This window comes from Polypterus senegalus, chromosome 4, assembly GCF_016835505.1.
Source record: "Polypterus senegalus isolate Bchr_013 chromosome 4, ASM1683550v1, whole genome shotgun sequence".
Classification (NCBI taxonomy): domain Eukaryota; kingdom Metazoa; phylum Chordata; class Cladistia; order Polypteriformes; family Polypteridae; genus Polypterus; species Polypterus senegalus.
The window spans coordinates 186,185,656-186,211,775 of record NC_053157.1 but is presented as its reverse complement, the minus strand read 5'-3'; the positions used below and the strand labels follow the sequence as shown (position 1 = coordinate 186,211,775).

Here is a 26,120-nt window from a genome sequence, read left to right as displayed (position 1 = left end):
CGAGACTGTGTTTGTGGGGATTGACAGTTAAGGCGGGTGGGGAGTCACGTCATCATCTCCCCCATTCATCCCATTTCACTCTGAGCTGAGCTCTGCAGCTAACGCCGTCTTCCGAAGCAACTTCAGACTGCCACCAAATACTCACAGAAAAATCCACAAGTTAATACACACGCTCTCTCTAGAGTTTCTCCACACTGAATCCTCCAGGCACTACTTACAAAAGGTTACATTGACAATCGTGTTACGTTATTTTTAAAATCTTTCCTTTTCTTAGCACAAGCACAGCTGAGAAGCTTGATGCATGTGCTCCATAACGTTAAAAATAATGCATTTAATCACACTTTGCATTACAAGCAAAGGGAGCTTTTGTCAATGCATGATTTCCTGGTACACCGATTACATTGATCAGCGCATCCGATTCATTTTACCCTCGCACCACCTTAGTTTGAGAAGAAGTATGAAAAAATATGAGGTTAACACAGAAAAACAGATCACCAATTCAAGCTTTATGAATAATCGATTAAGCCATCAATAATCCCTTTTCTACACCACGGCAAAATAATATTAAGGCGATTCACACTTTCTTTTGCACGTATCGATTATGAGGTCCTAAACTCGGATTATGAATTCACGCACACGAGTGCAGGACTGACAGTGCCATCACAGCCGATTAATGGCAGGGACGTCTCACCAGTCTACACAAGACCGACCGCGACTGTCCCCAAAAGGCGATCAAAACGTCAGCGAACACATCTCTCTATACTATATAAAAGAAAAAGGCAACTTTCCTTTCTTTACACCTTTTTCCTTTTATGCCAAACCAAAGCCTTTCTCTCTTAACACTGCAGAGGACACAAAACTAATTTTCTTTAAATGCGGTAAGGCACATTACCAGAGGCACAAATTTGAACGTTCACATAGAAAATGTAATTTCTATACCACAGCCGTCGTGTAGCGCCTTTCAAAAGGGATCTACTACCGAGAGATGATCCATATACATTTTAGCTGCTGTTAGTTACTTACCTGTTGTGTTACACCGTCTTTAAAATGTAGTTTACCCACAACCACTCCAGTAGTGCTCAATGTACCTGTACTTCTTGAAACGTTAATGTTTTACTGTTTAATAACTTATAGACTATATTTTATTATTTTTCCCTTGCACTCAGTGACCAAAGCTATACACACACATATAGACACATACAAACATACACACAAGTATATGTATGTATATATGTATATGTATGTGTGTGTGTGTGTATATATATATATATATATATTACATACATACACACACACACACAATTATATGTATGTGTGTGTATATATGATGTAGATAGGTATATGTAGATATGTATATAGATATGTAGATATGAAGATATGTATGTGTATATATATATATGTATATGTGTATGTGTGTGTGTGTGTGTATATATATGACAGCAGCAATCCAAGCTGTGAGAAAACAGTAAAAAGGAGGCGTGTCAGACGTCGTGGTACATTTTCTGATGCAGCTGGACGAAAATAACTTTGTGACGCTGCCACCAAATACACAAAACAATTACTTTGACAATCATGTTACATTATATTTAAAATGTTTCCTTTTCTTTTTCATAACTTCTTTAACACATGACATCGCTGCGAAGCGCGGGTATTTTGCTATATATATATATATATCACAGCGACACTCGTAACAGTGACAAAATAATTACATTAACAATCATGTTACGTTATTTAAAAAATTTTTCCTTTTCTTTTTCGTACCTTCTTTAACACACTACTTCTCCGCTGAGAAGCGCGGGTATTCTGCTAGTGTATATATATATATATATATGTGTATATATGTATGTATATGTGTATATATGTGTAAATATATATATATATATAAAAGAGAGAGATGTATTTTTCACAAACAAACACTTGCTGCCCAGTTTACTAGTTTTAAAAATAATGTTCTTCATTGGCTCAAGACTTTTGCACAGTATTATATGCTCAGGGAAGTTTCAGCTTGAGTAAAGTTCCACCCCCAACCCCATTGCCAGACTAGTCTTGAGAGAAAATTTTGAATATGTGGCTTCAGTACTTTCATAAGGTTATTGTGAACAAACTTTGTTTTTTTTTTTGCTGCAAAGTTTAACACATTTTTTATTTCTGTTCAGAATATGCATTTGCTGGGTTACTGCAAATTAAAGAAAATATTTTACTGTTCATTTAGTCAATAAATATGGTTACCTCTTAAGGAGCAGCAAGCTTGCAGTACTGGAGATGAAAATATGAGGTGTGGGCAGTCATGAAACAGGCAGATGTTGGAAGTAAACAAAGAGAGGAAGAGTTTAGTAAGCATTGAAGAAATGTAGGTTATTACAAATCAAGATTGTACACTACAACTGATAGAGAACTTATAGTGCTAAATCATTCACAATTTTTGTAAAACTGTATTCTGCCATAGTAATCAGTAAGAACATCAAATTTGCAGTTTGCACATCATGCATACTATTTGGTGCACACCACTCGGTGAAGTGACTGTTTGGCATCTGTGACTGTATTTTGAAGCAGAGGTACAATGAGCATATGTACTGTAGAAATTGTCATCAATGAATGATACAGTATTGATGTATGGCTTTTTAAAGTGATACACAAGCAGTCTACCCTCCTTTTAAAGTTTATCCAAGTGTTACACAATCAGTGTTTCCTTTTCAGTAGAATACCTAAACTGTATCATGCATTATGTTAGCAGTGAATAATTAAGACTTTTTTTTTCTTTCTTTCTTAGATTTATCTTTATCATACTAGAATTAGGAGTTAATAATAATGGCATTCTGACTTTAATTGACTTTACTGCTCAGTCTGGCTTATAACTGTAGCTATTGACCTTTTTAGCTTTGCAAAGGACGTAGAATCCCTTGCATGGATTGTTGATCCCTGTCCTGCACAGGGCAGAAAAAACTCAAGCAATCCACTGTATAAATGTTCTTGTGAGAAGGGATTCATGGGACACCCAAATTTGGAAAGACTTGCATCCTTGAACAGCTTATGTTATAGAAACAGCAGCCTGGCCAAGGGGCATTTCATATTTTAAACAAATACTATAACAGAGCAAGATGCAGAGGACAGGAAGATATGAAAAAAGATGATCTGTTGTGGCAACCCCTAATGGAAGCAACCAAAAGAAGAAGAATTAAAACAAAAAATTTAACCAAAATCATTTAAATCTGTTGTGCCCATCATAGTTTTGCTCCCTCCCTAGCTTTGTGTGAAAGGCGCTCAGTCCTTCTTTGCAAAGTGGATGTTTATTTTTGTCTTTTGTGTCAGTGTTATCGACATGTTTGAGCAGTCTTGGCGTATTGAGCATGAGTATGGTGTTGTAATGTGTGATTACTGACAAGAGTGGATCCAGATCTCTGTGGGAGCTTGGTGGTGTGCAATCAAGGGAGTGCATTAGTGAGCAGGTGTGGGATGAGATTGTGCGCGAGACCCCTAGGTAGCTTCATGCTTGTCTTAAAAATTCTCTCAGTTTTAATCTTCTCCCCCCCCCCTCACCCTTCCGTAAGTAGCTTTGAAGCAGAATTTTTATTTGCTAGTTGCTAGGTGGTATTAGTATTCATCCCACTAAAACATCTTGTGAAATTATCAGCTTTTTTTTTTCTGTTATTTTGATAAGTGTTTGCTGTGAGTTAAGAAATTTAAAGCTTTCACTTTGTAAAACAAGAAAAAATGATTTGACCCTATAAATGTAGAATATTGCAAGATTTGGTGTCTTGCAAATATAAATATGTTTGTATTTGTACATTTGAACATATGCAAATAATTCAGTATGTTCACTTTTATGTAAAAGAATTGTTTTGGCATGTTAATGTTTAAGAAAGCAAATTCTGTGATCAGTTAAGACAGTTCCTATTGTGCTGCATTAAGCCATTATTTATGATAGCTGTGAATGCAGCAGACTTCATTAGCCCTGATAATTAACTAGCAAAAAAAAAAATAGATGGGTTAATTAAAATTACCATCACACTTGCTTCTTTTTTATTTTGGTGCTGTCTGTTGTGCTAGTTTCTGATATGATATAAAGTGCCTTTGGTTGCATCCTCCCCTCACCAAGGTACAATGCAGTAAAGACTAAAGGTGAAAGAATATGTGGCCTGACTTTTTTGTTTGAATCAAAAAGAAAAAAGTCTTCAAGAGGCATGTTTGTAGACTTGAACTACTGTAAAATACTGTTTCCAAAATTATCTTTATTTAAGGAGCAAATGTTACATAGTCTAAAGAGATAAAAGCAAGCATAGCTGCTCAAATTAAATGTATCTTTTTGAATAATAGCCAGCATAGTAGGGTGTCAAAACTGCCACAAGGATCAACTTCTTGGCTTTTTCCCCATGTTTACATGGATTTTCTTCCCGATGCTTCAGGTTTTCTCCTATATCCCCAAACATGCCCCTGTTAGATTAACTATTGATTCTGAACTGAGCCCATGTGATTATTTGTGTGTGTGAGAGAGCCCCGCAATTGACGATCTCCCCAGTTTGGGTTTATTTCTGTCTTGTACCCAATTTTACCAGGGTAAACTTGAACTTGATTTGTATTAAGTGGGTTATGGTTGCAGAATAGTGTATTTGCCAATCTACTTTTGCTTTCCTTTATTGTATATTGCAATAACTAACTTTATTACAACACAATATGATAAACATAATGCTCACTAAACGTAATGTTAATAATAGTTTCGATAGTTTGTTCAGGAAATAAAATAGAAAAATTTTGGTAAATTGAAAAAATGTGTTTGTACACAAAAATGTTTATTCTTTCTTTCTTTTAGTAGCTGGAATTTTATGAATGATGGACTATATTTGGATAAGAAAAGTAGTGATCGGATTATTTTAGTTTTATTTTTTTTAATTCTACTTTTTCACTACTGTAGGTGCCATATGAAACATTAAACAAACGATTTCGGGCTGCACAGAAGAATATTGACCGTGAGACAAGTCATGTGACCATGGTCGTGGCAGAATTGGAGAAGACCCTAAGCAATTGCCCTCAAGTGGACTCTGTTGTCACTTTACTTGATGGAGTTGTGGAGAAACTGAGTGCACTGAAAAGAAAAGTAAGTTGTTTATTATATTGCTTCAGTTTCTCTTTTTATATTTTTCTTCCATATAAGCTAGTAGTCAAGTTATTGTCTTCACATTAAAATATATTTGATTACTCAACAATGCAGAATTATGAAAATAATTCACAGTAGTATTAGTATGCTTAATTAAAAAAAAAAATAAACCTTAGGTGAAATCAGAATCAGTGGAAAAAGTTTATAAATAATTAGAGAAAAACTTAAATAGCCAGACATTTTGTCATTGTGATTTTGTGTGTGTATGTTTTTAATTAGTAAACACCATTAAAGAATACTGCTTTGTGGCATTGCCTTTTGGCTGCTTCTGACTGGACTTGATTCCCAGTCTGCTTTCTTACTGTGTTAAGGATGCACCTACTCCAAATGTTCTTATAGATTTTACTACCCTAATTTTCCTGCCACCTCTCTTAAGAAATTCATGTAGGTAAATTGGTGACTGAATTATACTTCTTTTCTTTCTGGAGTTTTTTTTTTTGTTTTTTTCTGTCCACCCTGGCCATCGGACCTTACTTATTCTATGTTAATTAATGTTGACTTATTTTTATTTTTTATTGTGTCTTCTATTTTTCTATTCTTCATTTTGTAAAGCACTTTGAGCTACATTTTTTCTTGTATGAAAATGTGCTATATAAATAAATGTTGTTGTTGTTCTTTGAGTGACTTGTTGTATTGCCACCAATGTGGGGAAGGTAAGTTGTTTTTACATTCTAAACATGTTATGACTAGCTCAGATCTATTGTGTTATCTGTTGATTCAATATTGTGTAACCATCTGCCACTTGTATAAAATTTTGGTTTGCATTTCAAATGCAGATGAGAATGTACAATGGACAAGGCTCCTGTGTATAAGGAGTAGAGCTGTTACACTGATGTTAAAGGATCAATAAAGTCTAATTTATTGAATCAGTGTGTTTGAAAATTGATTTTCAGCAATCTAAAGTAGCTGTAGGAATTCAGACAAAAATTCTCTTCAAGGAGCCAGTAGCTCCTGAAAGAAAAACATTAAGAGCCATTAGCTTTGATGTAGGTGCAAAATAATCAAATGTGTAAAATATGAATCTTTCAGTCTCTTACCTTTGTAACCTCCATGTATGTCTGCTGTCAGGGATGCCAGGGGCCATGACCCGGCCGGGACGCCAGGAGGGACCGGAAGAGGGTCAGAGCCCTGCCTGGATCACGTGGGGTTCGCCTTCCGGGTTGCTTTGGGGACCACGGGTCAAGGGCATGGAAGCCTTTCCCTGTAGGAGCCCGTGGTCACCGCCAGGAGCGCCCCAATGCCTTGGGACTTGTTTCCCCAGCACTCCCGCCACACCAGGAAGTGCTGGGGGGAAGATTTATAACGCCGCCCGGAGAGCAGCCGGGAGGACAGCCGGCACTTCCGCCACGCTGGGCGCAACGAAGGAATGCCGGGAACACCAGGTGCTCATCCGGGTCAGCTATAAAAGGGGCCGTCTCCCTTCATTCAGGGCTGGAGTCGGGTGGAAGGAGGACGAAGCAGTGGAGAGTGGAGGCGGCCCGAAGAAAGGCATTGTGGCCAGGACTTTGTGTTATTTGGGGTTTGTGCACTGAACTGGGTCTTTGTGACCATTATTTGGGGGTCTTTGTGACCAAAGAACTGTAAATAGTGTAAATAAACGTGTGGTGGTTGTGAAAAACAAGATGTCTGCCTGTCTGTGCTCGGGTGCCGTTGACACTGCCTAATTATTTTCCTTCTGTGAAGTACATCTTTTCCTTGTACATTTGTGTCCGTCTTGATGATTTGGGTAGCTGAATGTCATAATAATAATTTACACACTGTGTACAGCCATTAAGAACAGTGTATTTTATTCAGGATTTAAGTCTGTGTCACTGGAGGTCTGTGTCGGAGGGCCATCCAGTGTAATTCGGTGGTCTTTTTCCTTTGTTTGAAGTAAGCCAGCAACCTTTTTAAATGTAGTTTGAAGAATTTTAGTTGTCCAGTGTTCATTTTGCAAGCAGCAAGACTAGGTGCTCTGCTCCAGCTGGGAAATAAGTATCCTTTCCAGTGGTTAGGACAAACTGACACAGTGAAGAAAAAAGTGTCATTCGATTCTTTTTAAATAAGTTTAGCTCAGTGTTATCTGTCCAGTGTTCATTTTGTCAATGGAGCATTTCAATGACAAAGGCTCAGCTGTGGAAATAAGTGTTCCCACCAGTGGATGAGGTAGAGTGGCAAAATAAATATGAAGTTGGTACAGAAACTGTCTACAGTCTTTTAAAGTATGTTTTGAACAATTTTAGCCAACAGCAAAGGCTCAGCTGTGGAAATAACTTCCCCTCTGTGGAAAGGAATGGAGGGGCACAGAAGACATGAATGTGCTAAAAAAGACTGCCTGATAGAGCTCAGTGTCTTTAATAAGATTAATTTAACTACTCAGTGTTCATTTTACAAAGGGGCACAGCAGATGAAGATTACCATTGAATGCTTTATTCAAGTTTTATAAAAATATTTAATTAATTTGAATTGCCATGATCAGCTGTGCTTGCTGAAAAATCCAATAAAGTGGTGGTCATGAGTGGCAAGGGAATTTCTGTTTTTGATAGAATTTTTAATCACTCACATGCCACTGGTGAAATTTCTGTTCCACAACTTAGCCTTTCCCATGGAAGTGTTTTTTCCCCTCTTTCTTTGTACCCGAAAAAAACTACCCACGTAAATACATTCATGTTTACTAATGGTTAGGCAGGCTCTTTGTATGGAGCATGCCTCAAATGAAAAGAGTAACAGCATGCAAAGATGCTTGAACACAAGGAGATCCGTGATAATAACATATTAGTATGTGTGCGCCAAGTCAGAAAGAACCACTGAATTCCATGGGGCACAGCTATCTTCATAACACGGGGCTTACATTATGAGCAGATGAGTTTCTAATGTTTTACATGTTTTCCTTGCATTTTGATGATCTGTTGTGTCATTTTCAGGCCTTCGTTCATTATTCTGGCACAAACGTAACAAGCCTCTTCATGACATGTACCATTTGGAAAACACGGCTGCTCCATGTAGTAAGAAATATTTTAATGCATGTGTCTCCAAGTCTGACATCATTTTCACACTTGTCCCAGTTGCACCAATATATACCTGTGTTCCCCTCACGCTCATTGTGGGGATGTGTTAAGTATAAACTAGCCTTCAGTAGAATGCAAGTATTTATCCCTGCAGCAATGTCCAGTAGGAGGACATACTTGACAGGTTAAGTTGAAGTTTTCAAAATAAAAGTTTGTCATGAAGACTCTGAAGTTTTCACATCTTATGCTACATATAATAAAGAAATACACAGTTTAAATATGTAAACAGAACCTTCCAGATTTCCCTTATCTTGCACCCTCATCCATGCTAGAAAAAATATTGCTCAATCTCAAGGACTTAGACTCCATCTCTACAATATCTAAAATTATTTTTCAATCCCTCCCTTTCAAAGATCCAAGAGGACACTGGGAAAAAGATCTCTCAGTTAATATATCAGAAAAGGAGTGGAAAGTAGCAATGCAGAGAATTCACTCGAGCTCCATATGCGCAAAGCATACAATTATACAACTCAAAATTATATATCGAGCACATCTGTCTCGACTAAAACTCTGCAAAATGTTTCCAGGGCAGGATCCAACCTGCGAACGTTGCAACCAAGTCCCAGCCTCACTAGGTCACTAGGCCTGCACCAAATTAACATTATTCTGGACAAACATTTTTAATTACCTTTCAGACAGCCTTGGACTCACAATCCCTCCTAACCCATTAACAGCTGTGTTTGGGGTTTTTTCAAAAGGGGCTTAAAGTGGAGAAAGACAAACAAATTGTGATTGCATTCACTACACTTTTGGCACGCAGACTTATTCTGATAAACTGGAAGAACCCAAACTCTCCTTTTTTAAGTCAGTAGGAAACCGATGTGTTATTTTATTTGAAATTGGGAAAAAATCAAATACTCAGTTAGAGGATCCGTACAGACTTTTTTCAAAACATGGCAGGATCTAATCAGTAATATTTTAAAATATGTTCATAAAGCACAGAGAATTTATTAATTTAGGTATGTTTACAAGCCCTAAATTTAATGCCGTTAGGCTTGCTCTCTCTCAGGGGTGGGGATCGATCTGTTCTTAACTCAATTTTTCTTTTTGTAAAAACTTGATTGCTTTGTATGGATTGTAATAAAATTAATAAAAAAAAAAATAAATAAATATGCAAACAGAATAGATAGGATGCACTTCAAGTAAGAGTTAGGCCATGTTCCCAAAACATAGACCTAGACCAAGAACAGCCAGCCTAAGGTCATGTTGATTTCATGATGCCATTTTTTATACGTCACTTCATGCTGAGAGTTTTTTCAATCTTCATAAGTTTTCTTTTCACATTCCGAATTTTTAATGTGAATTCTTCATTTCACACTGCATTTTTTATGTGGCAAAGCCGTTCAACAATAAAAAAAAATGGCCTTTTGCATTTGTTACAATATAATTAAAGTTTCAATGATTCTATTGCCCACTGGCGATCTAAGTAGAAATTATAATCGCCAAAGCTTATTCTTGGTTGCATTTGCGACCATTTTAGTTGCAGTCTGGAGCCGTGACTTGACAAATCTAATGCATTGAATAATTTTTCCCACCTAAAGGAAAGCGATGTGTAAATGACTAACAGTTTTTTTTTTTTTGGTCATCCTTTTGGCACACAGCATGAAGGCAAAAAGAAGTTTGATTTATGATTTTAATTTACATTACACTGGGATTGGGCAGGAGATGCACAGTTCTTTGCAGGAAAGCAAAATTGTATTTACTGAGGCTTCTATCTCATGGTGAGCATGAAGAACTGAACTGTGACAAGCAGTAATCTATAATATGTGTTAACTTATTTTAGTGATACTTCACATTTCGGAATCTGCTGATTCTTGCCTGTTCTAATTCTAGTTATATAAAAAGTATAATTCTTAATATTCTTCAAGTTTTCCTTTAAACTAATCCTAATATGAATGTAGTTATTGACCAGAGCTGCAGGTTCAAGCTGCAAAATTCAAGAGGCTGATTTTGTTTCTCAGTACTCAGCTTTGCGTCAACTGCACTGCTCCACACCATGCTGCGAGATTGCATTCCCGTCTTTCCCACACCACTGTGTTCTCTTCTTCATTGTCCAACAACCACCCGACCCAATTCAGTGTCTCCTTATGCTTACTTAATGTCCGAGGTAACCTCACCCTCTCACTCCCCACCTCTTTGCAACTCTCCCCAGATTCAGAAAACCATGCTTCAAAAACCAAGGGTATTTTTTTTTTTCGTAAAAGATAATTCCACCAAAACATTTTTTTGTTTTAGTAAAATTTTTTAGTGTACTGCCATTTATGGAACACTAGCAAAATACCCGCGCTTCGCAGCGGAGAAGTAGTGTGTTAAAGAAGCAATGAAAAAGAAACAGAAACATTTTGAAAATAACGTAACATGATTGTCAATGTAATTGTTTTGTCACTGTTGTGAGTGGTGAATGTTGCTGGCATATATATATATTATACAAACAAACCGGATTCCAAAAAAGTTGGGAAACTATACAAATCGAGAATAGTGCAATGATGTGGAGGTGCCAACTTCTAATATTTTATTCAGAATAGAACATAAATCACGGAACAAAAGTTTAAACTGAGAAAATGTATCATTTTAAGGGAAAAATATGTTGATTCAGAATTTCATGGTGTCAACAAATCCCAAAAAAGTTGGGACAAGGCCATTTTCACCACTGTGTGGCATCTCCCCTTCTTCTTACAACACTCAACAGACGTCTGGGGACCGAGGAGACCAGTTTCTCAAGTTTAGAAATAGGAATGCTCTCCCATTCTTGTCTAATACAGGCCTCTAACTGTTCAATCGTCTTGGGCCTTCTTTGTCGCACCTTCCTCTTTATGATGCGCCAAATGTTCTCTATAGGTGAAAGATCTGGACTGCAGACTGACCATTTCAGTACCCGGATCCTTCTCCTACGCAGCCATGATGTTGTGATTGATGCAGAATGTGGTCTGGCATTATCTTGTTGAAAAATGCAGGGTCTTCCCTGAAAGAGATGACGTCTGGATGGGAGCATATGTTGTTCTAGAACCTGAATATATTTTTCTGCATTGATGGTGCCTTTCCAGACATGCAAGCTGCCCATGCCACACGCACTCATGCAACCCTATACCATCAGAGAGGCAGGCTTCTGAACTGAGCGTTGATAACAACTTGGGTTGTCCTTGTTCTCTTTGGTCCGGATGACATGGCGTCCCAGATTTCCAAAAAGAACTTTGAATCGTGACTCATCTGACCACAGAACAGTCTTCCATTTTGCCACACTCCATTTTAAATGATCCCTGGCCCAGTGACAACGCCTGAGCTTGTGGATCTTGCTTAGAAATGGCTTCTTCTTTGCACTGTAGAGTTTCATCTGGCAACGGCGGATGGCACGGTGGATTGTGTTCACTGACAATGGTTTCTGGAAGTATTCCTGAGCCCATTCTGTGATTTCCTTTACAGTAGCATTCCTGTTTGTGGTGCAGTGTCGTTTAAGGGCCCGGAGATCATGGGCATCCAGTATGGTTTTACGGCCTTGACCCTTACGCACAGAGATTGTTCCAGATTCTCTGAATCTTGGATGATGTTATGCACAGTTGATGATGATAGATGCAAAGTCTTTGCAATTTTTCGCTGGGTAACACCTTTCTGATATTGCTCCACTATCTTTCTGCGCAACATTGTGGGAATTGGTGATCCTCTACCCATCTTGGCTTCTGAGAGACACTGCCACTCTGAGAAGCTCTTTTGATACCCAATCATGTTGCCAATTGACCTAATTAGTGTTTATTGGTCTTCCAGCTCTTCGTTATGCTCAAATTTATTTTTCCAGCCTCTTATTGCTACTTGTCCCAACTTTTTTGGGATTTGTTGACACCGTGAAATTTTGAATCAACATATTTTTCCTTTAAAATGATACATTTACTCGGATTAAGCGTTTGATCTGTCATCTACGTTCTATTACAAATAAAATATTGACATTTGCCATCTCCACATCATTGCATTCAGTTTTTATTCACAATTTTAGTGTCCGAACATTTTTGGAATCCGGATTGTATATATCTATATATCTATCTATATATAATCTATCTATATATAATCTATATATATATAATCTATATATATCTATATATATCTATATATCTATATATATCTATCTATATATATATATATATCTATATATATATATATATATATATATCTATATATATATATATCTATATATATATATCTATATATCTATATATATACACATATACACTGTAAATAAAATGTGTACTTTTCAGCAATAACAAATCAAATCATTCAGTTGTCTTTGCTCTTATGTCATTTTATCAGAGCTGGACGCCTGGCATCTTTTTTTGGCAACAAGTTTGTTTGTGTTTGGTGTGAGGTTCTGTGTTATGGAGATTCTCAGGATGGACTGCAGGTGCTCATCAGTGAGGCAACTCCTGTGTGCTGTTTTGTTAGTCTTCATGACTGAGAAGAGCTTCTCACACAGATATGTGGTACCAAACATGCACAAGGTTTGAGCCGCATGTAGACGGAGCTGGAGCATTTTTGCGGGAATGGAGTGAATAAACTGTGTGGGCCGTGCAGTATCGTACTTTGCCTTCAGTGTGCCATTACACTGCAGCTCAATCACCTCCATCTGAATCTGCACAGGTGCAGTTTCCACATCGACGGCAAATGGGTTGCGAAACAACTCAAAATTCTTTTTTTGTTCTTCAAAGTCACCAAAGCGCCGTGCGAACTCAGTGCGCAGTGCGCTAAGTTTATCAGCAAAGTGCGTATTTGGGAACACCGTAGTGCCGACTTGGTTCAGATTTACTTGGCAACAGGGAAAGTGGGGCAAGTTGCACTGGTGCATTTGTGTCTCCCATAAAAGTAGCTTCACTTGAAATCACTTTGTGATTTTGCACGGGTAAAAACGTCTGCTGAAGTGTCAGATTCTTCTTTAACTCTTCTGCTTTCTGTATCTTGTGCATTGCATTCAGGTCTTTCAGGTTATCTTGATGTTTTGTCTCATAGTGCCGTCTTAGATTAAATTCTGTAATTACAGCCACATTAGCTCCACAAATGAGACACACGGGTTTACCGGCAATGTCAGTAAACATATACTCAGCCTCCCATCGGTTTTTAAAGGCTCTATGTTCAGAATCACCTTTTCTCTTTGGCATCGTGTGGGCTAGCTTCGCAATAACTTGCAGCATCATAAGCTAGACTTGATTAACGCGGTAAGTGTTCGGCAAGGCAGCTGAAGCGCTGCATTATGGGATCTGTAGTTTGTGTTACCAGCGCTTCATATCCCCGGGCCATTAATAACAATAATATATAAAATGATCTCGCGGGCCGGATATAATTACACGCCGGGCCGGATGTGGCCTGCGGGCCTTGAGTTTGACACATATGGACTAAATAGAACTTGAAAAGATATATTTTTCAAATGTGATCGCGCAATTCAGATCAAGTTGACGCGCACTACAGTACATCGAGCCCACGTGCTATTGTGGTTTTGCCTGCGTGCCTCAATAAGTTACCCTCCCCTCACTCTTACTTTTTTACCGTTCATCTAATGAATACACTGAGTATGGCTTTACCAAAACAATCATTGATCATGAATAAAGTATCCATTATTCATAAAGCTTCAATTGGTGATCTGTCTTTCTGCGTTAACCGCATATTTTTTCATACGTCTCAAACCAGGGGGATGCGAGGCTAAAATAAGCGCGCATACATACTCAGTGCATCCCCTCTCGGGAATCGAACCTCGGATGCCGGTGCTAGAAGCGAAGCCTCTACTATTGCGCCACGGCGTGTGGTTTGTCTATTTGAGCGTAGCAGTGTAATTCGGTTTTTGTTCAGCACTCTTTGGAACTGTTGCTTTTTGTCTGCGCACTGCGTCAGTTCACGTGAGCCGCTGAATATGGTTTTATATGTCACTTGCTCGCTTCTAATTGTTTCGCTGCCTTCTTAATTATATAATGTATGTTTTCTTCAGCGGTTTTTGGAGCTCTTCCTGGTTTTCTACGTACTGCGTGATTACGTAGGAGGCGTGATGATGTCACACAAAACTCCGCCCCCCCACGGCTTTCGAGCACAACTCCATTACAGTATATGCAGAAAAATAGCTTCCAGTTATGACCATTACGCATAGAATTTCAAAATGAAACCTGCCCAACTTTTGTAAGGAAGCTGTAAGCTGTAATGAGCCTGCCAAATTTCAGCCTTCTACCTATACGGGAAGATGGAGAATTAGTGATGAGTCAGTCAGTCAGTGAGTCAGTCAGTGAGGGCTTTGCCTTTTATTAGTATAGATTTATAGAAATTGTCAGACTAATGCAGAAGAATATGCAATGAGGGAGAAAGACCAATGTTTACAATTATTAATAATAAAATGTATTTAGGATTACAATTTTATATGTACTAATATTCATCAACAATGGAAAGCTTTTTTTTTTTTCCCTTTTGGACAGAATTATCAACATTCAGGGGCCTTCACGGTGGTGGCTGTGAGGCTAGAGGTCTATGCTGGCAATTGGAAGATTGCCGGTTCGAATCCTGACATTTTTTTTAATGTCAACCTTGGCAGGGCTGCTGCAGCCCTCCTGATAAAAAAAAAAAATAGTTTTATTGCAGCCTACTGATGATTAGGTTATGGAGACAGACCTGTTAATTATACAGGTGTTATTATTTTGAATCAAACTGAAGCTCTCTGCTTAGGGTATCTGTGAACAGTTAACCATTCACTTATGTTTCTGCTATCACCTGAAGTGCAGATGGATGCAGCCATGTTGCTATATGTTTCCTGCTGTAATCAAATTCTGCATTGGTTTGCTACCTGTAGGAAGTTACGGGGTGTTTATTTATATTAACACTTTTTCATGCAATATATCATCTGATGCCGAATGAGCGCAAGATTGATTTCATAATTACATACCAACTTACCTTTAATTGTGTTACCCATAGCCCCAAACATGTTGCATGCCACCAGGTATTACCAACATAAATGGGGAAAAAAAATTAACTTTAGAGACTTGTTACATGCTGTTGAATGAAATATACTCCAGCCCCGTGTATAATAATGAAATAATGTCTGATGTGACGTTTAGGAGCTAAATGCCCTGAAGTAGAAAAAACAATCTATTGTGTAGTCTCACCATGTATGTGTTTGACTTTTGCAGTGTTAGATTTATGTTTGTAACTCATCTGTGAGTGGGATTGGGGTTGTAGAACCTTCAGGGACAGGGTTTAGAAAAGCATAAAAGATTATCTGAGCATAAACATTAAACATCAGCCCAACTGCCTAATTTGTGATTCATTCTCTGATATTCCCAGACTTTTTATCTTTTTTTTCTGTTTACTCCATAAAGCTCCAATATGTTTGTTATTATATGTAGAAGATTTCAGTGGGGGTATTTAGTAGTCAGGTGCAATCATATTGACCCAACAGGGTTGAGATATTGAACTCCAAGTCCCATGGTACCCTGTGGGAATCCAAGGCACCGCTGTAAACTAGGGGAGTTGTCATCTAGTGTTTTGGGGGAGGCAGTGCCCTAAAGCAGCTGTCTTCCCCAATCCTTCCATCCTTTGGGGGTCCCGGTTGGGTTGGGATGCTGGCTGTCTCTTAAAATATATGTGTGTATAGTTATATACAAACACACAAACAGGACACGAATGAAAATTCAGGCTGTAATTCTATTTGTTAATTTATTTGTATTGTCTTGGGCTATACCAATGGTTTTATATTTTTTAAACCTGACTAGAAATGACTAGTGCATGTGTGCAACATTGCTTTTGTAACCTGTTTTTGCTGGATTTAATTCTGTAGTTCTGTTTGAGAAAGTGTTTCAGGAGCAAAACACTACCTTTGTTCTCATATACCAACCCGAGTGGCAAACAAGAGAAACACTTGCCTTTGTGAATGGCTGCATCAGAAACATTGGTGGGTTTCCAGTTTGGACTACTGTAAATCAGTTTGAGGAGACTCTCACTGGGGTGAAGAGCTTGCCTGAATTTTGATGTTTTTTTGTTATTTGAGCTCACAAACTGCTTTGTATATTTTCCCACCATTTTGAGAAGTTGTGTGGGAAATGGACACTGATAAGTTTTTAAGGTAAGCAATATGGGCTGCTGAAAGAAAAAGCTCAAAACACCAGCCTGCAGAATCAGAGGGTGGCATTTCAAGCAAACCTCTTTTGTTACTAATTGTAAGTTAATTCAGAATTGCCCTTTTTTGTATGTTGTACACAAGAAACTCAAAAATACAGAGATGAACATTTTGAGTTCTGCTCCATAATTAACTAGAAACCTGTGTAAAGACTTAAGAACTGCAGTTACATGATTGTATTTTTTTATTTTTTTTTTTCTAGTATGAATTCTTGCAACAACATTTTGAATTAACTGAAAGCTACATATAGAATGGTTTGAACAGCCTGTGAATAGTGCATTGTAGTAGTCAGTTCTAGAAGTAGGTGCATGGATTTTTATTTCTCATTATCCATTATATTTAGAAAAAATCTTAATTTTGTAGTTTATTAAAATGAAAAAAGAATGAATGATTTAAAGTTGTATTGTAGAATAATTACACTTGAAATGTAAAATAAAAAAAAACTGGAATTTTCTAAAACTTGCGATTGTTATACTACATCATACTCATCAGCAGATGTTATCAAATTAGCAAAATCTTGGCTGATTCTTATAATGCAGTTATTTTTCAACTGCTCTTTTTGTGTCAGTGATGCCCTGATTTTAGTGTTGGATGCAGTAATTTTCCTGTACTAGTTAAGTATCAAATGTAAACATTTTTCATTTGTAATTACAGTACATAGCACACATAATGAACAGGAGGCTTGTAAATATGTGAAGTCTTTTCATAATGAGAAAAATACAAATCCACTGAATATAAGAGTGTAGTTAACTGCAGCATGGATGCTCATTTGAAAAGATGGGCATCAGCACACTACTGGTTTAATCTAATGTTACTGGGTTGAATATTAAAAAAAAAAAAAACATTTATTATGGTAGTTTGCCTGAGTTAATCTGGTTTGTGGATAGCCTCCTAATGAGCACAGTTTTAATGATTGCAGATTGTATTTATTCCCTCCCTTGATAAAAAGGCAGATTGCTGAAGGCTCTTGCTGATGGCACTTGCCTCGGAGCTAAAAATGATTGAATTGCTGGCTACCTGGAAAATTTGATTCATAAAACAATATTTCTTAATGTTATTATTTATGTAACAGTTGCCTTCATTCACGGCAACTTTAAACAATAATATTTATACAATATCTTTGATTGTTTGCAATATAGTAGGATGTTTACATGCAAAATTGAGGACAATTTAAAGTAGATTACAATTAGTTTAGCAATCAATTTCGGCTAGTATTGACATACAGTAGAGATTAATATAAATCTTTGACAGCCTTGTGAAAGGTGTGGGATTTCCAAATGTGCCTCAATATTGGTTGATTTGACATCAGTTTTACACATTCAGGTGCAGGTTTACATCCATCCATCCCACTATATCCCAACTACAGGGTCACAGGGGTCTGCTGGAACGAATCCCAGCGAACACAATGCGCAAGGCAGGGAACAAACTCCGGGCAGGGCACCAGCCCACCATAGGGCACGCACACGCACACACACACACACTCACTCACCCAAACACCATGCACACCCTAGGGACAATTTAGAATCGCCAATACACCTAACCTGCATGTCTTTGGACTGTGGGAGGAAACCGGAGTACCCGAAGGAAACCCACGCAGACACGGGGAGAACATGCAAACTCCACGCAGGGAGGACCCACTGCGCCACGGTGCAGCCTGCAGGTTAACATAATCTATTGAAATCGTTGAAGTGCTTATCTCACTTGGTCACTTGTTTACTAGCAGTGGCCACTCACTGACAGTTACCTGTAATGCATAAGGTACTGCAAGTATGTTAAAAGTCTTCAGCTGACTTCAGTTAATTAAAAAGTGTGCCTTTAAAATTAAATAAGCTTGTTAGAAAAAATTGCAAAGCCCACAAATGTAATTTGGTGTTCTGCAGTTAAAATAAGTGTCATTTTACAATACTTATGTCAATATGGTCCTCGTGGTATTTAGAAACAAGAATTGTTCTTGGGACTTTCTTGTATCTCTTTAATTTTACACATAATCATGAACAGATTCAAGTGAGTCAGAATGTAAGTTTATATTCTCATTTCCATTTTAGGTTGATTCCTCCTGCCACTGCTCAAAGCATGACATGTCAGCTAATTTGCACAGTTTGCAAATTTGCAAGCAGCTGTGGCTGGAGACTGTGCACATAAGTGATTTAATCAGAAAAACTAAGATACTGTAGATCCACAGGAGCAACGACAACACTAGAGGCTTGCTTCACTTGCCGCACTCTTGTGAACCCCTCTGGAACAAATTTCCAGCCTTAAGTGCCAAGATATCCAAATACAGTTTTCAAGTAAATCAGTAATTTTTATAAAGAATATTTTTGTGGTTGGATTTTTAATATTATTTTCATTAAATATGTCTGAAAGGCAATGTAAATCATTCATCTAGCACAAATCAATATATAGTAGGTCTTGCCAGATTAAATATTTGTCCTGTTTCAGATGTAAAGCTTTAGTTAAGAATCTATGTATTCTTAGATATAAATAAAACATTTTAAATATGAAATTGGCTCATCTGTTCAGGAGAAATCAGAGTACAGATGCTGCTTCTCCAGATTGGGAGTAGCCAGTTGAGATGCTGCCCAGAGAAGCTCCCCCTGTGTATGTCCCACTGCATGAAGACCATGCAGCAGAACTGGGATGTGCTGGAGGGATCATTACTCTTCGTTGTCTTGGAAACACCAGAAGAACTAGAATGTGTAGCTATGGATAGGGAAGCCTGGTCTAACCAGCTTGACCTTTTGCCACTGCAGCCCTCACCAGAAAAGCAATCTGAGATCGATCCATCCTTATCCAACCCACTATATCGTAACTACAGGGTCACGGGGGGTCTGCTGGAGCCAATCCTAGCCAACACAGGGCGCAAGGCAGGAAACAAACCCCGGGCAGGCGCCAGCCCACCACAGGGCACACACACACACCCACACACCAAGCATACACTAGGGACGATTTAGAATCGCCAATGCACCTAACCTGCATGTCTTTAGACTGTGGGAGGAAACCGGAGTACCCAGAGGAAACCCACGCAGACACGGGGAGAACATGCAAACTCTACGCAGGGAGGACCTGGGAAGCAAACCCAGGACTCCTAACTGTGAGGCAGCAGCGCTACCCCACTGCAAGCAATCTGAGATAAAATGAGATGAAAATATGAACTTGGCAATGTGCCGTGGCACTGCTAAAAGAAATTAAACATTTTTAAAGAAACCAAAATAGGCATTTATTTATTTTCTTTGAAGCCTCCAGTAGAAACCAGATGTAAACAATGAGGGAAATCAGTTTGGCATTGGTAGACTACAAACAGTTGTAATTAAGCTGCTAGCTGGAATACTTTAGGTCCATCTGCCTAGATGGCTTTACATTTTAAAGAGTGCAATTAGAACCTATGGATAACAAAATACCTGCTGTTTGTAAAGACTATAATTAATAATTTGTTCAGTTTCAACTTATTATTAATGGTTTGCCCCATCAGCAACATTTCTTAAATATTTTACAATACCTTTACAAATTCTAAAGGCTTTAGGAAATAGATATTTTTGTGCACGTGAGTCTCTGTCTTGCACCCAAAAGATGAGGCTGAGTCTAATTACTTCAGCAAAATCAGCTTTATTCCACTTGAAACAGGAACAACAAGGTTATTTATTGCAGCAGGAACTACACTCTACTACAGACAGACACGGCAAACGGGCAGGGCCAGGGCCAGGTCAGTGGCCAAGTTATAATGTTCCCTGTATCACCCATCAGGCAACAGATGCTTTGTGCGAGGAGGCATTGAGGTTGTGGTTGCCTCTGTGGCTCTGTGAACCTGCAAGGTTTTCCGAATCTGCGGGTCGCTGTGTACCTGCGGTTGCCTCTGCGACGGACAGGCTGCCCTCAACAGACCCGTCGATCGTGTTTCATCGTGCCCCCCCATTGCTGGGGGGTCTCAAAAGAGTTCAAAAATCTCATACCATATTTTATCGAAGCCAATAACATCTAGCATCTTTTCTGTCTAAAAAAACGGACATAATGTCCTCCAGTTTATTTACTTTTACTTTCCAAGCAAACTTTATCTATAAGCAAATGAAGTAAACAACTGGTCCTCAGTTAGGAAAAATTCGACTATTATGCATTTCAGTTGGGTCATATTTTAGAGGACTTGGCATTATTTTATTTACACTTTTGAAAGTATATGAATATTTTAAATGTAGTGTCATGAATAGTGGTTTACTCCCCTTTCTCACTTCCTTTATTATTGTAAAGTTTGAGCACTGAATGTTTGCACGTGTTTAACCATATTGAGATAAAGGACACTAGAGTGAACAAATAACACATTTCTTAAAAACTTGCATTTTTTCATTAACAATGCTGTCTAACACCATCTGGCTCTATATGAAAACGTTTTGCCTCCTAGTTAATTTAATCAAACAAAAAATAATCAGGAGTCTGCTAATTAAACACGGCCAGGCTTGATTATAGCTAGCTAGCTTTGCTCCATATAAACCAAACCTCTTTTAAAGATTGCTGCACAGAGATTCAGCAAGTGTACAATTCTGCAATCAAAGGGAGTTCCTGAAGAGATGAAAAAGTTGTTGCTATCTATCAGTATGAAAAGGAATACAAAGCAGTGTAAGATCATCCTTGACGTTGCAAAGGATCCTATAAAAATCCAAAGAACTACAGACTTCTTTTGCATCAACAAAGGTCAATGTTCATAGCTCTACATAAGCAAAGTCAAAACCACTGCAAACCAAGAAGGCACCGTTTGTCTCTAATTTGCCAGAAAGCACATAGATAATCTGTAGAAATTTTGGTTGAATGTTAGTTGGATAGATAATTTAAAGTAGAATTTTTTGGATAGCTTGAGTTCCATCATGTCAGATGTAAAGCAAAAACAATTCCTCAGTAAGCATATTACAGCAGTCGAACATGATGGTAATAATGTGATTCTGTGGGGATGCTTTACAGCCTCAGGACCTGTATGTGCTAGGATCAAAGCAACCATGAATTCGGTTCTGTTCTGAAAATTCTTTAGAACAAAAGTATGGTCACCTGTCTGAGCTGAAGCTCTAGAGATCCAAAACACTGAAGCAAGTTCACATCACGGTTCCAGAAAAGATGCAAATTTCAGTTTACATTTGGCCTAGCCGAAGTCCAGACCTAAACGCAGTAGGGATTCTTGAAAGCACTTAAAACACACAGTTCATGTTTAAAAAATCTAGCACAATTTCTAAAGTATAGCAGTTCTGCCAGAAGGAGTGGGCTAAAAGTGAAAGACTAGCTTTGAGTAATAGTATTTGGTTGCAGTAATTGCAACCATCCTTCCATCCATCCATTTTCCAACCTGCTGAATCCGAACACAGGGTCACGGGGGTCTGCTGGAGCCAATCCCAGCCAACACAGGGCACAAGGCAGGAACCAATCCTGGGCAGGGTGCCAACCCACCGCAGGACAAAGGTGACACAATCAGTTACTTAGTGTAAGGGGGCAACTGATTACTTTTACAGAGTGCCAGGATATTAATTAGGAAGTGGACAAAACTATTTCACTCCTCTCTTTGTTTAGTTGGAATAGTGTTATAACATTTTTAATGTAGATTTTCTGTTAATATTTTTGTCACATTACATTATAAACTAATGTTCATAATTAACTGTAGTTAATTGTTTACTGTAAAAAGTACGGTGAATTGTGACTGAACAAGGCTCAGAGCAAAACCACCTTTTTTCCAGTATTCAGGATACACAAGCTTAACTTTGAGGTTTGGGCATTTTGCCTACAATAATGAAACCATAATCCCATCTGGTTCCATTTTTAAACTGACATTCTTAGGAGAAAAAGAAAAGATATTCCAGAACTGTCTTATCTTAAAAGAAGGTCAGTAATAAATTATCCAAGTGCTTAAAATAAGAAAACAGGAGCCCTGTATCTTAGACAGAGATATTCCCAGGACTTGGATAAAAACGCAGAGAGTTTTAAGTGTTCTGTTAGGTTTTATATGGGCAATTAGGTGTACATTTAACAATGTATTGTATAGGTGCATCTCACTTAATTAGAATATCATCAAAAAGTTAATTTATTTCAGTAATGCAATTCAACACACAGAGTGCCATATTTCAAGCGTTTATTTCTTTTCATTTTTCTGATTATGGCCTATAGGTAATGAAAACTCAAAACTCAGTATCTCAGAAAATTAGAATATTAAACAAGACGAATAAAATTATTTTTAATACAGAAATGTTGACATACTGAAAAGTATGTACGCACTCAGTACTTGGCCGGGGCTCCCTTTGCATGAATTACTGCATCAATGCGGCGTGGCATGGAGGCAATCAGCCTATGGCACTGCTTAGATGTTGTGGAAGCCCAGGATGCTTTGATAGCAGCCTTCAGCTCATCTGCATTGTTGTGTCTGGTGTCTCTCACCTTCATCTTGACAATACCCCATAGATTCTCTGTGGGGTTTAGGTCAGACGAGTTTGCTGGCCAATCAAGCACAGAGATACCATGGTCATTAAACCAGGTATTGGTACTTTTGGCAGTGTGGGCAGGTGCCAAGTCCTGCTGGTAAATTAAATCAGCATCTCCATAAAGCTTGTCAGAAGAGGGAAGCATGAAGTGCTCTAAAATTTCCTGGTAGACGGCTGCACTGACCTTGAACTTGATAAAACACAGTGGACCAACACCAACAGATGACATGGCTCCCCAAATCATCACTGACTGTGGAAACTTCACACTGTACCTCAAGCAACTTGGATTCTGTGCCTCTTCACTCTTCTTCCAGACTCTGGGACCTTGATTGCCAAATAAAATGTAAAACTTACTTTCATCTGAAAAGAGGACTTTGGACCACTGAGCAACAATCCAGTCCATTTTCTCCTTAGCCCAGGTAAGATGCTTCTGACATTGTCTCTGGTTCAATACTGGCTTGACACAAGGACTGCAACAGTTATAGCCCATGCAGTGTCCAAAGTTCCAATAAATAAATCCATAAAATCAGAAGTGAAATGTGGAGGTTAAAAACAATAGAAAAAAAGTCTTCTTAAAAACGAGGTTAAAATACAACATGACGCATTCGCAAAAAAAAAAACACAACAAGAAGCACGGTGGCTTTTTACCTAACGGCCCCCTTGCTTCCAGACCCCCCGGGGTTTCTCAACAGGGGAGTCGCCCTACTTGCAGCTGACCTTCACTATGCCTACTTCAGCTGTTCAGTTCACCTCTCTGATCCCTGGCTCCAGTTGGCTCCTCCTGACAGCGACTTGGGATCCACAGTGACCTCCTTCCGGTCAATCCCATTCCATGATCACTCAGCAGGAGTGACCACTACTACTATTCGGCCCAACACCCGGGCTCCCTGTTCAGCTGCATCGCGAGCCTGCCTCTGCGCTCTCTCTCTCTCTCTCTCTCTCTCTCTCTCTCCTGCTTTCTCCTGCAACCTACCATCTGTTCTTTCTTTTTCCTCCCCTTCTAGCCGACTTGCGCTTCTGTTTATCAAGAGGACATGGCAGCTGAAATCCGCAGCCCCAGGAACATTCACGAATGTGGATGGTCTGTCACCTGTGCACTTAGGTGAGAAATGCCCACATCGCAAGTCACCCCGAGAACCTCTTCTGCCCAATACTATCCACTTGCAGAGCCACCGCGCCCTCTCACCAAGCCACTAACGCGCTGATTATTTATTTTAAAACTGGCCTTTGACAGGAGCTGTGGACCCGCTATACCACACACGTGAAAATTCACAAAGTTATAGTGTGGGTTGTTCACTGAATGCTAACAACTGGCGCAGTGACGCTCGTGGGCAGCCGTGGCTTTGTCTCGAGGGAGGTAAACAAGGGTAGCACACGAGTCATATTCCAAACAAAGGTCGTATACCAAGCAAAATTTTTTACGTCCAAACAGGACGTATACCAAGTTGGACTTATTCCAAAGCGGACATATACCGAGGTACCACTGTACTGATGTAGAGCTATTCAAATCATGCATGCTTGAAGTTGTTCAGTGTCTCGAACCTTCTCAACTTCAAAAATTTAAAGATTTACCTGTATCACGAAGGACAATTATGAGGTGCCAAGGTGAGATCGCGGTTGAGTTAAAAAATCAACTGAACAAAATATGTCAATAGTCCAATACTTTGTATTCTGTAGCGTTGGATGAATCCTGCGATACAACAGATACGGCACAACTGCTTATTTTCATCAGAACAATGTCACCAACATTTGACATCCATGAACAGTTGTTGTCCCTAATCAGTCTCAAATCAACAACAAAGGCACAAGATGTTCTCACAGCATTTAACAACACTTGTGTAGAGAAGAAATTGGATCTAAAGAGACTTGTTGCTGTGTGTACAGATGGAGCTCCTTCAATGGAAGGAACAACGGGCGGTTTTGTGACTCTACTTAAACAACAAATTCACTCTCAATATCCGGAATCTCCCACATTATTGTCACTGTATTGTATTATACACCAACAAGCTCTATGTGCCAAGTCTGCAACCTTGAACAACACATTGGAAGACGCTATTGGTATTGTGAATTTCATTCAAGCTCGAGCCCTCAATCATCGCCAGTTTAGAGAACTCCTCCAAAATGATGATTCAACTGAGAAAGAGGACATTTGATATTACTCAAACGCTCGTTGGTTGTCAAGAGGATCTGTTATAAATAAATTTATGAATTGAAAGGCACTATCAAAGAGTTCTATGCATCCAAAGGATTGGTTTGTAAACTCGATGACATCAACTTTTGCATGAGCCTGGCTTTTCTCAGCCTTCTTTTGAGTGAACTCAACAGTCTGAATAAGCAACTCCAAGGCAGAAATCAAGTGTCTGTGACCTCTGGTGGAGTATGAAAATTGTTCAGCTCAAGTTGAAATTGTTTCACGGCAAGTTTCAAAAGCAGCAGCTCTCCCAATTCTTTCCGTGTCTGAGTAATTTTGCCAGTAACAACCCATCTGCAAAAATACATTTTGATAAGTTCTTTGAAGTGCTCGGTTCACTAGTCGCTGAATTTGAGGCTCGATTCTCTGATATCCGTTTCAATGGCAATGATTTACGGCTGGTTTCAGAGCCGAACCTGACAATGTGCCAGAGAAGTTCCAAATGGAATTGTTGGAACTTAGTGAAGATCCAAATGCTCAACACAAGCTATCCCAAAATTCTGTGGATTTGATTTCATTTTGGCGTGATGCTCACATCTACCCCATTCTGCATGAACACGCTTTGGTAGCACGTACATTTGTGAATGTACATTCTCTCATATGAAGTACATTAAAAATCGATACTGCACAGTCCTGACAGATCACCATTTGGAAGGCCAGCTACGTTTAAGAACAACAACTTTTGAGCCACGTTTTAATGAATTGTCAACCAACAGACTCAAAAAAGTCATTGAAAATTACAGAATTTGTGTTATGGATTATTCTTACACTTTTACACACTTTGGGGTCAGTATAAAGTTTAATAATAAATAATAAAAGCATGCCTATATATGTTGTTAATGACTTCATAATGGTGTGGCCTTGTTCGAGTTAAAGCAGTTGTCAGTGGCCTTAGCGCGAAAAAAGGTTGCCCACCAGTGGTCTAGCATAATGTTAACACAGAATGAGAACACATTCAACTCCTGCTAGTCTTTCTCTGTACTCCATTAACTGATAAACAAGTGCATATAAATAGCAAGTAGCAAGTCTGCAGAAATTAAATGCTAAGTATATGATACAGCATCTCATAGATTGATGCCAAGCAGGTATGAAAGCAGATGAGAAAAGTTCCTTTATTAAGATTTGTCAGAACTGGTTTGCTGTGACTCTGCTACCCGCC

General features: G+C 38.7%; 1 protein-coding gene across 1 annotated transcript in view; it reads left to right on the top strand.

Annotated features, from left to right (window-relative positions):
• The window catches only part of maea (macrophage erythroblast attacher, E3 ubiquitin ligase), a 105,737-nt gene that overhangs the window by 15,726 nt on the left and 63,891 nt on the right, over nt 1-26,120 (top strand). The window contains exon 2 of the mRNA XM_039751774.1: nt 4,910-5,092. Within this exon, the coding sequence (XP_039607708.1) occupies nt 4,910-5,092 (183 nt within the window). The remainder of the gene's footprint in view (nt 1-4,909; nt 5,093-26,120) is intronic.